Consider the following 14,195-nt stretch of genomic DNA (forward strand, 5'->3'; position numbering starts at 1 on the left):
TGATGCTACCACCTGCAAGTGTGTCAGGGAACATTTATGCAAAGAGTTTATTTCTGGTTCTTATACCTAAGACTTTTATAATGAATTTTACTGCTTTGAAATAAAAAAATATCACAGAGAACATATCTGCGCAGAATTTGTAATTCAGGAAAAATGAGAAACGAGAGATCGAGCAAGTGTTGGAATACTTTGTCTATATACACACACATGTTTATAATATATAAAATATATTTTTCATTTCGCGCCCTAAGGCAGGCAGATGGAATGCCAGTCAGTTGGCAGCTGACGCCTTTATAATAATAAAATACACCCCTATCATTGCATCAAGAATTCCTACCACACCACAAAAACACATGGCTAGAATTACTGGATATGGTAATCTGGATGTCACAACTTGAGGAGATTTTCCTTGAAGGCAGCGTAAGACTTAAGTGCACATGGTGACCTAGAAAGGTAAAAGCCGATGTACGGCATGAATCCAAACTCGGGGCAGCAGAAGTACAGGTTGTGTGGGGATACATCATAATTTCTCTGACCCAGATGAATAAATCCAAACTGGTTAAGGATGCAAGAGTACCTGTTGAGCATTTCCCGGCGCCCTCTCGGTTTCATCGGGCCACGCCTCCTCTTTTCACGCTTAACTAGGGCACAGGGAAATGAAGAGGCATGGGGGAGGGGAGGATTAGCTGTTCTCAAACAGGCACGTGGATAGCAAAACACTCGGCACGGAGACATTTAAAGAACTATAATTCTGCATATTCATCTAAGCAAACGTTGTGCCAAAGCCACATGTGGAAAGCAATATTTTGTGCACACTCTACCCCCTTTGCTATGATGTAATCATTGAATGGAAACAGTTTCTCAACAGCAATTTGCATAAATGCTGAATACAACATGGTTACAAATCTTGACTGAGTTGGCAGTTTATTGGGGAATCTTGTGAGCCTTCAAGATCACTATATCTGATAGGGACACGTTCTGAAATTTGGTACAGCTATAATCTCGCACATAGAGAGGAGATCTTCACAGGCCTCTTTTAATACAATGGTCCATTTTTACATATTAAAAGAATAACAAAATATGTATGTACAAATATTGTTAAGTGCTTATTTCTTTTTGGGGTTTTTTACAATAGCAGTGACCAAATCAGAATCAAGGTTACAAATCCAAAGAAACTGGAAACTGGATGACCCCCTCTTAAAGTCATACAGGTATAGTTCACCTTTTAGGCTTTACACTGAGCAAATTTTTGTCTTGGGTCTCAGGAGAACTTTGGCTACAAATTGCCTTTTGTAAAAGGACATGTTAACTATGAATAAATTTGAGGGACCAATAACACCACAGCTATCGCTGTACTAATCCTAAAGTTACTAGAGGATAGTTCAACCAAGAAGGGTTGCTTGCAATGTACCCTCTAAGGTGTGCACTTGTGCACACAAATTTTTGAGTCCTACACACACAATAAATTATGGTACACACAAGTATTTTGTGTGAAAACACAAAATTTTGTATTAATTCTGACCTGAGCACACAGTTTTTAAAAACTTTGCACAAAAGATTTTTTATTGTACACAAAGCCAAAAAAGGAATTAGAGAAGGACCATTGGCTCCACCATCCACATATTAATATGGACAGGTACTGATAGCCCAGAAGCAGTTTCTATGATTTTAGGACCTGCTTTAGAAAATCAAGCCATGGTGGTATATCGCCAACTTTCCTCTCTTACAGAGAGTTATATTCCAAGCTTAGGGCTGGAAAATAAATGCTCTTTCAAGGAGCAACTGGAGGCTAACATTTATTTTGGCAGACAAAATGGTGTCTTGTTAAAGGGGTTGTTCTCCTTTAGATTAACTTTTAGTATGATGCAGAGAGTGATATTCTGAGACAATTTGCAATTGGTTTTCATTTTTTTGACTTCTTTAACTTTTTATTCAGCAGCTCTCAGTTTTCAAATTTCATCTGGTTGGTAGGGCCCAAATTACCCTCGCAACCCATGCACTGATTTGAATGTGAGACTGGAATATGAATAGCAGAGGACTAGACTAGAAAGACAAGTAATAAAAAGTAGCAATAATAATGACCCCCATTTGAAAGCTGGAAAAAGTTGGCAAATAATTCAAAAACTATAAAAAAAAAAATAGAAAATATTAAGTCCAATTGAAGAAGTTGCTTAAAATTAGCCATTTTATAACATACTAAAAGTAAACTTAAAGGAACATTAACACTAAAAAATGTTGTATTAAAAAATCCATTTCCCCCCAGTAATAATAGGTCTACCCTGCATAAAGTTTATTAAAATCAATGCTTTATTAAAAAAATACTGTTTGAAAACACTACTTCCTGTGTACTGCAAAAAGGCGATAAGGTGACTCACTCTGCAGTTCTGCGCACTGCATCTTCCCCCTAACCCGACTTCTGCCAAAACCGGAAGCTAAGCGCTACAACTGTGACAGCAGCCCATTCTATTACACATGGTACAAGCCGGATTTTGTGGGACGTGGCAGCAATCCCCTCGTTTCCCCCAGCTTACCTCGTAGTGGCAGGACTGTGGAACACTGAGCGCTGCCCCAGTGCTCTTTCCCATGCTAGTAGGCAAGTGATGACAAGCCCGTGGTACCTGAGGAAAATAAGAAGTCGGCACCACGGCCCCGCACCCGAGCCCGGCGAACCTTAAGTCGTGGAGAAACAGAAGACCCGGGATTGCTGGCATCAATCGCCTGCTCTTTACAGTTAGAGCCACAAAGACAACAAGAGCCTCACGCATCAGAAGAAAAAAGCAGAACCAGAGCCGGCCATTGCTGCACCACACAACCTGCAAAGCCACTGTTCGTGACACTTCAACATCCTCAGCTGCCCAACATGCTGGAGCAAAGTCGCTCACCAGGCAGTAAAACGGAGGCAGACTGCACATGGAGGCTGGATTGTGGCTGTGAGTGGCTGCATTCAACCTATGCTGGCTTTGCGAGGTTGGGGCAGTTGTGCGGTGTGGCAATGGCTGGCTCTGGTTCTGCTTTTTTTCTTCTGATGTGTAAGGCTCTGTTGTCTTTTTGTAAAGAGCAGGTGATTGTTAGCAGCAATCCCGGGTCTTCTGTTCCTCCATGACTTTAGGTTCGCCGTGGTCTTCATCTCTGCTGCCAGGGGCTTTGAGGGCTCTCGTCGTAGCTGTGTAATAGAATGGGCTGCTGTCACAGTTGTAGCGCTTAGCTTCCGGTTTTCAGTTCAGTTATTTTCAGATAGTTCACCAAAAATAATGACTTTTTCAATTACTCTCTATTTTCTGTGTGTGACTGTCTAAAATTGAAGTGTAAAGTCTAACGATTCACCTTTCTAAAGCACATGGGGGGGTCGTCGACTAAATTGATACATTTCTTATCTTTGTCCCTGCTGAGTAAGAATCCCTGAGTTTCATTAAAGGCAGTTGTTAAAATTGATACAATAGTTGCTAATACTGCAGAGATGCTGCTGAAGAATGTATAAACTAAATGTTGCAAAATTGTAACAGTTCAGAATCTGCACCTGAATTACTGAGCTGCCAGACTGAAACACCAAAGACAGGAACCTTAAAACTTAGATTTTGGAAAAACCGTAATAAAAAAAAATGGAAACAAATGAAAAAGTCTATTTCTGGAGAACAATATGAAAATTACTCAACTGAAAAAGTGTTTGCAAGGTGAACCACTCCATGGACTTTAGTTAATATTTTTATTTTACATTTTAGCATATTCTTTCAGCAGTATACTCTACTGGGGAAAAACCTATTGCCTAGGGCTAGCTCTACAGTAATACATCAAATCTGGGGGTTAAAGACATTGTTCACCTTTGACTTCATTTTTAGTATGATGTAGATAGAGAGTGATATCCTGAGACAATTTGCAATTAGTTTTAATTTTTTATTATTTGTGGTTTGAGTTTTTAATTTTTTATTAAGCAGCCCTCCAGTTTGCAATTTTAACAATCTGGTTATAGGATCCAAATTACCCTAACGACCATGGATTGATTTGTATAATACAATGGAATTTGAATAGAGAGGACCTGAATAGAAAGATGAGTAATGTAATAATAATAAAAATAATAAATGTGTAGCCTTACAGCTCATTCGTTTTTTTAGTCAGTCACCTCCATTTAAATTTAGAAAGAGTCAGAAGAAGGCAAATAAATTAAAAACTATAAAAAGGTGAACCACTCTTAAGTGGATATACACGGGTTGATCCTCCATGGTATCTCACCAGTCATACTGATACTGTACAGAGGCTATACAAGTAGCAATACATACTACAGGACTGCTTCCATTGTTCAGTTCTTTTGGTTTGACAGAATGAGGTGCTGGTAATGCACAATTCATCCACCAAAATCTCATTGGATTTCATTGGATTTCAGTGCAGTGGGGTGGAGCGTCTTAGTAATAAAGTAAAAATTGACCAAACTGTGAAAATCTGGCAAAGTATTCCCAGTTTTCTAATTAGTTTTGTAACATGGCTTTTAAAAGCAAAAAAATAAAAAGACACCAACTAGTTAGAGACAGCCTTGTATGAACTGTTGCTTTCTTATTTCCAGACTGCCAAATATCTTTCTGTATAAATAATTTACCTTGCATTAACAAATAATCAACACTGGTGTAAGGATTATCTATACCCTTGCTAAACAAGACTGTTTGCCAATGCTCTCCAAAGGAAGAAATTAACATAAGCAAAGTTTTAAGCCATTATGGGGAGAAGTTGGGGCAGTATGTACACACAGACTAACAGGATAAAGGCCTGTAATAAATGAATGGAACAAGGTTAAATTGATGACTAACATACATTACGAACATATGATGCCACCAGCAATCAATATGCTACTGCTGACGAAGCATGATTTGCCCTGGTTGACCTTCCTAGTACAAGTGCCAAGGCTCTGCCTCCATGAGGAAGAAGCTTTCTTGCTGAAAAACTCGCTTGACAAGTTCTTTGCTGTAGGTGAACATGAAATTTACCTTACCCATCTATGAGGTGTGATTCAATAAATTAGAACAGCAGACCAAAACAGGCCATACATTCTCAGATTTGTTGGGCAATTAGTATTATTTTAACAGGCCAAGAAAGGTAATCTGTGGGTTCTGGCAATAGACAGTCACTATTTATTGGGCTGGTGGGGGTTTGTTTGGACATCTGTGTACCTATAATGCCAGGGCCTATTTTGAATCTCAGTCCAGACCTGGATTTTAATGATACTGGCCAACCACCCAGTCATGTATGCCAGGTTATGGGCAGTTTAAACACACTGTCCTGCAAATCAGCCAGTGTATGACCACATTTATATTGCTGCACAAGCCTCAATGTTCTAGCTTCAATGATTGTGGAGTCATTGGCACATATGGAATTGGGATCACCACAATAAAAGGTACCGTGTATAGCACAGGTCCAACTACTATCACCACCCCAGTGACATTAGCAGGTTTGCAACTACTTGTACTACTTATTTGATGTGTGATGCAATGTACCTTCAATTTGTATTGACTTACCTGAAACCCCGGGCCGGTGCTCCTATCAGCAGAAAACTGCAGCGGCCCCGTGTTATACCAGTGAGCACCACGGAACGATTCACTTCCATCTTCTTCTGTCTTCAAATTTCCCAGGGAAAACGCATGCGCAGTTGAACGAAGTAGCCGATTTTTTTTAAAGTTCGAGTTTCCGTTCTACTGCGCATGCGCAGCCGCGCGAAGGAGGAAGCAGGAAGACGATCGCTCCGTGGTGCTCACTGGTATAACCCTGGGCCAATGCAGTTTTCTGCTGATATGAGTTCTGGCCCGGGGTTTCAGGTAAGTCAATACAATCACTTGGGGGTGCCTAACATTTGGCACCCCCAAGTTCAACATGCCTTACCTTTAAAACATGAACACTAGCATCTTTATACAAACTTAAATCAACTGTGTTTGTGCCAGGCAATAGCAGATTTCAGTCCAAGACTTTGTGATTGGTTGGACATGTTTTTAGGCTAACATGGCACTTAAATCATTCAAAACAACAGTATGTGCCACTGCTCTAAGGAAACCATAAATTAGCATTATTATTATACTTTAACACATATTTACAAAGCACCAACATGTGCATATAGATTTACAAAAATAGCTGATAAGTGATACAAAAGCAAAGAGGGCCTCACCCAAAAAAGCTTACAATGAGAATGGGGTATGAGATACATGGTGTGGGGATGGGCAAGATTAGAAGAAAAGTGAGAGACGTGGAACTGATAATTGCATTTAGCAGCAAATAGTGCACACTGTGGCTATGCTAAGCTAGATGAGGGTAAACTTCTGTAGAAACAGATCTTAAATAAATGTAATAGATCTTTTGAAGTCAGAAAAATTGGGATAAATGGCACTTGACCCCTCTTTAATAATTGACTTATGTATGGAAACAATTCTACTTTAAAGAATTGACCATGTCCTATGCAAATATGGGCCATACAGTAGTAATGTGGGGGTCAGGAAAAACTCCCTTAACCTGCACCTAACCCTCAAAATGTTTCCGCTGTATGACCCGCAACCGCAGATCAGTAGTGCTTGTCCTAAAAAAGCCATTTCTCAGAAACACAGCCACTACAGCATTGTAGTAGCCTAGTGTGACCCGCACCCGCCATGGACATCCAAATTCAGCTCAAACCCACCCGACCCGCGGGTAAACCTGCAGGTCCCCCGGTTATCGGGTCAGCACATCACTACCATACATCCCCTTTTCTAACTCAAATGGCAACAGATGCTTACTTATAACTTATAAACGACATTAAAGCCTCTGGGGCACATAGTTTTTAACACTGCAGGGTTGTAGACAGTTGAAATATATATTAAAAAGTATTATGGCAGCATAATGTAAAATGTAACAAAGGCAAAGCTTTTTTGCCATTGGTTACCAGCTGATTGTAGAGGTGCTTTTATTATAAGGTTAAATTGGGGATTTCTGGCATTTTCCTTATCTATTGACATTTATTAGAACTTAACTGACTGAGGGTCAGGAATATGTTCCCCTTTCCTCAGTCAGCTTGTTTAATAATTTGCTCATTTATCAAGTACTTCCCCATTTTTCTAACGTGATCATTCGTCAAAATATTTGTCACCCAAAATGAGTTGAATTCTGCAGTATCATATGAGCTGTCCTCTTTGAAGGCAGTTCAGAAGTAAATCCATAGTAAGCAATCAGCTGAGATACCCACCTACTCCAACCTCCCTATGACATCTGTCACTTTCAGCCAGACCATTTACTATGTTAGAGGTCACATTGTGGTGTCAAGTCTTTCAACTGACATTACCCCAGGCATATACCAGCATCAGCACATTTGCAATACTCCTCCTCCTGATTCCTCTCCTCAACCTTATGTGCAGAATATGGATCCTGAAATAATCCCAGTGCCGACAATGAATGTCAGCTCAACCTTATGTGCAGAATTATTATTAACATGTATTTATATAGCGCCAACATATTGCGTAGCACTGTGTGGATACTGAAAGTATTTCAGTGCTGACAATAAATGTCAGCTCTTCTCTTTACCCAGTTGCAGAGAGAAGGAAATTTCACTTATTGACTATAAATGTGGTCATTTATCAACTTGGAGACCTCGCCATAAACCTGGTCTTCCTGAGAAGCACTGCTCCCAAACAAACCATACAGCAAACCTCTAGGATTTACTCATTATAAATCTAAGCCAATTAGCCCCAGCAGCCACCATGCAAATCCATGTGCACATTTTCATTCATTAGATAAAAATCAGCTGCTTCAAAGAGATAAATTTAAGACCAAAGATTAATTATTTAATTCTATTTAATGCCTTAAAGAACAGCGGATACACAGACTGCTGTGGATTGTGAATGAATGTCATGCAATTTTTTAGTGATGCACCACTGGAAACCACATGGAAGATTTACTACGAAAATACAGAAAAAATGCCCAGGTAGTTTTAATGATATTATAATCACAATGAAAATTATGCTGTCACATACCTCCCCACCAGGAAATTCGCTTTTAAATTAATCACATGTGGGATAATTAAGATTGGTGTTTATCCTACCAAAACTTATAAGGCCTGTAGATGGAGGAACCATGCTCAGAGGTGTCTTTAGGGCACTTTTGGTGACTCATTCATACATTCAAACTAGGGATGCCCCGAATTCAAGATTCGCCCAAATCTAAGTGCCTGGCCAAACCGTTATCCAAAGTCAAAAAACCGCATGCTACATGTGGTTCTCTTTCCATCTTCTTTGCCTAATTTACATATGCAAATTGTGGTTCAGGATCCGGCCAAATCTTTCACAAAGGATTCGGGCGAATCCTTAAATGGTGTATTCATTGCATTCCTAATTTAAACACAGGGAAATGCATGATTTTTGCAGCCCATTCCTTGCTATCTGTTTGAACTGAAGTTTTAAACACAGGTGGGGCACATCATAGCTACTGACGCATGCTGTTTTCTGCTGGTGTAAAAGTGTTGGCTAAGAAAACTCAGATTTGGACTATCCATATGTGTGTGTGTGCACTGACAGTACTGTAATCTGCATGCGCATGGAGCAGATTTCATCCAGTAAAAACATATTTGAGGGCTCTGGCCGAAATCTGCTCCTACTGCACACTGACAGGCAGCTAACAGTCCTGTCAGTGCACACACATAGGGAACGGATGGGGCCTAAATCTGGTGTATGCACAGTTCAGTTACCTGCAACTGGGTGTCTGGGCATGACAAGAAGGGCAATGTAATAAAAGTTGGCAAATTACTAGATCTGGCGCAAACATAATGACTTTTATTAAAGGCACAGAAATAATCTTCCAGTCACTGAAATAAAATATTGAATTTTAACTTGTTTCTTATAATAAACTTAATTCATGAGGTTGTACTACATGAAAAAAAAAAACCATATTAACATTTTTAGGTAACTTTTTCAGTACTGTACAAAAGTCGGAACGTTGAAGCCACCAGCACAAAATAAGCATATACTAAGGAAAATCTGTGCTTTAATCCTGTTCTTTTCAATTAGTGCTAAGTGCTGTAACACAGACCAAGAGGAATCTGGCGCCTATCTGTATTGCAATGTGTGCAGTACTAAGCACTAGCAAGAGGTGATAGCTCAGATTTCTACACTCAATCTGAGCAGGAAGCTGGTTAAGGATTGCCCTATACTGTCTGCCCTTCCCCCATTTCTGTGTACTCAGGAGGGCTCTCCCGAGAACCAGACATCCATAAAGGACAGAAGGGGAAATAAAATCTCCTCCCACTTTTACACTCCACCCCAGCACATCTGTGCAAGGAGAAAAAAAGTGTGGGGGGGGGGGCAGGGACAGCATGATTAAGCATTGTCTGGAAGGTAAAAATATACGCCAGAACACAACCCCCTCCCTGCATGCAGCAATGCGTCTGCACGAGAAATAAAAGTATTATGCCGGCTTAATATAAAATGTAATAAAGGCAGAGCTGTTCTGCAGGGGGCCGGCACTGAACGAGCAGCACATGGGATTAGCAAGCACATGCTCAGAATGTGTTGTGTTAGGCTGTCAACACGAGTTCACGCTGCCTGTCCTGATGACATACAGAGAATGAGCGTGAGATAATGATCAGGCAAGTTTCTGTGTGCTTAAGTGGAACACATGCAAGATTCTCTGGCATGTGCCCAGCAAACACGGACCAATTACTAGCATAGCCCAGACAGGCTGCACTAATTAATGAGCATTGCACTAATTTTACTACAAACTCACACTTCCTTTATCTTTTTTTATTAAAGGGCACCTATGACTAAAAAAATTATTCCCACGCCCAGCGGTGCCATGACAGGGCACACAATAGTGTAGTTTCAGAGGCAAGCACACTGCGGGCAGCCATACATAGCTCAATATGAGCAATACATGGATTACAGGTGATGGCCAGTCACATACTAAGAGTCACCCATTATATGCTTGTGCACATTAAGTTCCCTGAGATATATGTTCATTGTGCACATATGCCCCAGTCCGGCCACCCTCACGCTTGTGGAAGCCGCCACAATACTTGCCAGGGGATGCACCTTTTAAATTTAATTTATATTACAGTTTCAGTTTCCCCCATCTTACGTGCAGTCCACAGCTGTGGTAGAGGAAAACACTTTCAGGAATAGCTGTTCTTTAACTTCTACTTTAGTAAAACGGTGTTAAAATAGGTGAAAAACAGGGGCACCATGCAAGTAACTGGACCAACCCCGAGGTAACATGTATGAGCCATAGCCTGTCCAGAACAGTGTGCAAATCTGGTACACACTGACTCCCCCAATATACACAGGGGGGGAGTCAATATATAAAGCACCTCCTGGCTATTTTCATAGCATGCACTGCTGGGGCTCCTAGCCCACTTCCATTTTGGGAGGCCCTTCATTATTGATTTGTCCATTCTTGCTCCTTTGATCAAAGGTAATCAATGGGCACTTCTGCAGGGGCCTTATGGATCATGTTATGTATATTAATATATAACAGATGCCAAATGAGGGCAGCCAGGAGTGACATTAGCAAGATAGCACTTCTTGGTTTTTCTTATCCAGCCACTTGTGGTCCAGTATGCAGTAGTACAATGTGAGACAATAATGACACTGTGTCTAATTAGTAAGCCACACATCTAGTATTGCGTAAATATATACGCAGCCTAAAATATCTGTAGCACTGAAGGAAGGAGAATGATGTCATTCAAGTACAATGCTCTATGCCGCGGCGCTGTCCAAGGAAAGACAAAATAGCCATATTCTCACAAGCAAAGAGGAAAGGCGCAACAGCCAGACAGAGAATTAGAGGCTTGTGCTACAGTCAATGGCGGAGTACAACAGCAGCAATACTGCGGGGGTGGTGTGTAAATGAACGTAAACGCTGCACAACACATGCAAACGAAGGCACTATAAAGAATGTACAAAACAAGTCAGCCCCCATCTGGGGAAATAAAGAGTTTATAAAATGAGATGCTAATTTGATATACTCCATATACAAGTGCAGCTTCTCTCTCCTGGTGTCACTGCTAACTGGATTCTGTGACTCAGAAACTAAAACCTGATTCCATGGACAAGACTGCAATAATCCTTCCATATTATATAAGGCCTTTCCTCTCTGATACACAGCCATTAGCCAGTGTCCGCCCCTAACCTGCAATGTAATGGCATAATGTTGTCATGTGTATCTCAAAGGAAACAGTCTACCTCAGAGTCACCTTACACACAAATTACTGGACAAGTTCTGCCTAATAAAAGGGCAGTCCTGCCGATACGTGGGCCCCCAGCTCATTAATTTTAAAGGCAAAGTAAAGGCGCATAAGGGTTTTTTTAGCGCTACATCGGCGGCTGGAGGTGCACAGGTACAGTGTCGGACTGGCCCACAGGGATACCAGGAAAAGATTGCCGGTGGGCCCAGGTGTCAGTGGGCCCTCATGCTGCTAAACATTTGTCCTATTTCATTGCAATTCCCAATTTATATGAGAACAAAGAGGCTAAATAGATGGAATAATAGATTATAGTATTGTAGTATGCAAATAAGAGAGACTAGGAGAATAGTGGTTGAGTGAGGACGAATAATAGTACTGAGCGTGGGCTCCTGGTCTAAGGTTTTTGGATGGGCTCCTGGTTTAATGTGTTCGGATGGCCCCTGGTCTAATGTTTTTGGATGGGTCCCTGGTCTAATGTTTTTGGGTGGGCCCCTGGTCTGTTTTAAGGTGGGCCCCTGGTCTGTTTTAAGGTGGGCCCCTAGTGTCCCGTCCAACACTGCACAGGTAGGTAGGTGCATCTTTAACCTGCAGCTCTCCGCTTATGACATTGTATTTTCCCCGTCCCAGCAGGGTGTGAACGCCATGGGTCATGCTGTGTGAGTGCAGTCACTCCTCCTCCCCCCGCCGTCCTGTCTGCCTCTCTGTCCCGCTCAGCCCCAACCTCTCCCCCTGCGGGAGTGTCCTCAGTGCACGTGGGGGGAGGGGCGGAGTCTGACACGTCACCATGGCAGAGTAACCCGCGGACTGCCGGTGTTCTACAACCGAACCCCCCCTCCCAGATCGGTATAACCAGCAGCCCTTATTAACACCAATCAGACGCAAATACGAAAAGAGGTAAAACGTGATTAGGAAACACCAGGCTGTCCGAGGAGCCCCAGGAGTGAGTGCTGCTGGCGATGAAGCGGTTAAGGGGCGGTGCTTTGGGAAGTCATATGACAGGCCATGTCAGGGTATTAGCAAAGGCTGCTGGAGGATTGCCACCGCCCTGATACTAGACAACCTAAGGCTCCGACCAAAAGGGGAAAAAAACATCCATCCCCGACCCGGTCAGTCGCAGCGATTTTTGCGAGACGAGTCACATACTAAATAAACACGTACGATACATATTCCTGGGCAATAAGGCGCAGTCGTGTTATAGTCACAGCCTACACTGTAGCAATAGCGTCTCAATAAGCGGAGGGCAACGTATTGGACACCCGGCTAATGCCGCACTAATTGATCGTGTAGCAGTAGAAAGTTACTGGAGGATGATGGGAGGTGTAGTCTCGTAGTGTGACGGAAAGGACAAATAATGCTACTGAAGCAACACTCACACGATCCCCCCCCTGCTAAACCGGCTACATCATCTGCCCCGGGGTCCCCCAAAAGCTTCCTTACCACGTGTCCTCTGCTGTTGCTGCTGGGCTTGCCATTCCAGGAACAGGGCTGCTTGCAACAGTGTCTCCAGGCTCATTTCTCAGCAGCTCCCACAATGATCCCCCAAAATCTTCCGCTTTGATTGTATCTCCCCCCTCCAGTCCGACAAAATAAAAAGATCCACAAGCGGAGGATATCAGCGCGGATCTCCTCACCCTCCCAGAGTCGGGGAAAATGTGACTGAATCAATGAAATGCAATGGGGGAAAAAATAAATCCAACCCAGGTTCCCCCCCACGGATCCTCCAGACAAGAAAAGGGTTGCAACAAGATGGCGATGAGTAACAGAAACACAACAAGAAAAAAAGGGACTCGCAGAGCCCTCAGCTACTCTCGGGCGGAGGGAAAAGCCGGAGTGCGGAAGGACTGGCCCTGGCGTGTGACTCACAGGGAGGAGGAGGATGTGGGGCTCTCGCTCTACTTTTGCTTTCTGCTCACTAACAGGAATCACACCCTGCTCTGCTGCACAAGAGCCTGAAGGGGACGGACTGACTAAGCAGCCAAAACACTAGCAGTACCATAAGAACACCTCTTGATTTCTATGGAACCTGTGATCTTGCAGTGTGACAGGGAGTCAGCCCAAAAGTGACATTATAAGATCCAGTTGGTCTTTAATTGATATGTCCACCTTTAGGTTGGAAATAATGGGTCAAATGATTGTTTGGCCTTTGGGCACACGATTGGATCATAATTGCTAATGTGCTAACGTTAGATTGAGGGCCACATCAGTGAGCAGATACGAAACTGATTGGGGTATGCAAGGCCCAACATGGCTATTACCCCCCACACACCCCACCAGGTCCGGACTGAGATTTAAAATAAGCCCTGGCATTTTTAGGTATACAGAGGCCCAATCAGCCCACATAGAGGCTCAAACAGCCCCACCAGCCCACTAAATACTGACTTTCTATGGGACCTTATAGCAGCCCCTCTGGCATTTGCCAGAACCCACAGATTGCCAGTCCGGGCCTGCACCCCACAACCTTCCCTCTCACCCACTGCTAGCTCCTCCCCCACTCTGAGCACACACACCTTACTTTGCCACGATCGGGGGGAAGCCAGCGGCAACCCTGCGGACCACAAACCAATGGGAAAATCATAGTTGCCCAATGGAAATCTGGCCAATTTTCATCCAGATCATGGTCAGGTCGGCCCATTGGAGGTCCTTACACACAAGCTGCTGAATCAATGTGAAGGGCCCCAAGTCAGCTTAAAACTGTCCGTATCAAAAGGGCCTCTCTCCTCAATCAAAATTTACCACTGAATCCTAAATCTGCATATTTATGACCAGGCCCGGATTTGTGGTGAGGTCACAAAGGCCCAGGCCTAGGGCAGCAAGTTGGTAGGGGCGGCATGCCGTCCTGCCGCTTGTTGAGCGCCACAGTGCTCCAGTGCACCTGCTCTAGCAGCACCCACCGCTGAAATCTGGCCCTGTTTATGACAGGAAACATACTTGGGTTGAATTCCAGTCAGGGTACCATTTGCAGCAGGTCCTTCAGATGCAGGCAGGTTAATTGGCTTATGATGATCTCAACCATAGTATGTGT

General features: G+C 42.9%; 1 protein-coding gene across 2 annotated transcripts in view; it reads right to left on the reverse strand.

Annotated features, from left to right (window-relative positions):
• mnt.L (MAX network transcriptional repressor L homeolog) overlaps nt 1–13,484 on the reverse strand; it is a 60,773-nt gene extending 47,289 nt beyond the window's left edge. The window contains exon 1 of one of the 2 annotated variants that reach the window (XM_018245290.2): nt 12,611–13,484. In XM_018245290.2, the coding sequence (XP_018100779.1) occupies nt 12,611–12,686 (76 nt within the window). In that variant the 5' untranslated portion in view covers nt 12,687–13,484. 2 annotated transcript variants of the gene reach the window in all.
• Between the last annotated feature and the right edge of the window lie 711 nt (nt 13,485–14,195).

The sequence above is a fragment of the Xenopus laevis genome, chromosome 2L (assembly GCF_017654675.1).
Source record: "Xenopus laevis strain J_2021 chromosome 2L, Xenopus_laevis_v10.1, whole genome shotgun sequence".
NCBI classification, from domain to species: domain Eukaryota; kingdom Metazoa; phylum Chordata; class Amphibia; order Anura; family Pipidae; genus Xenopus; species Xenopus laevis.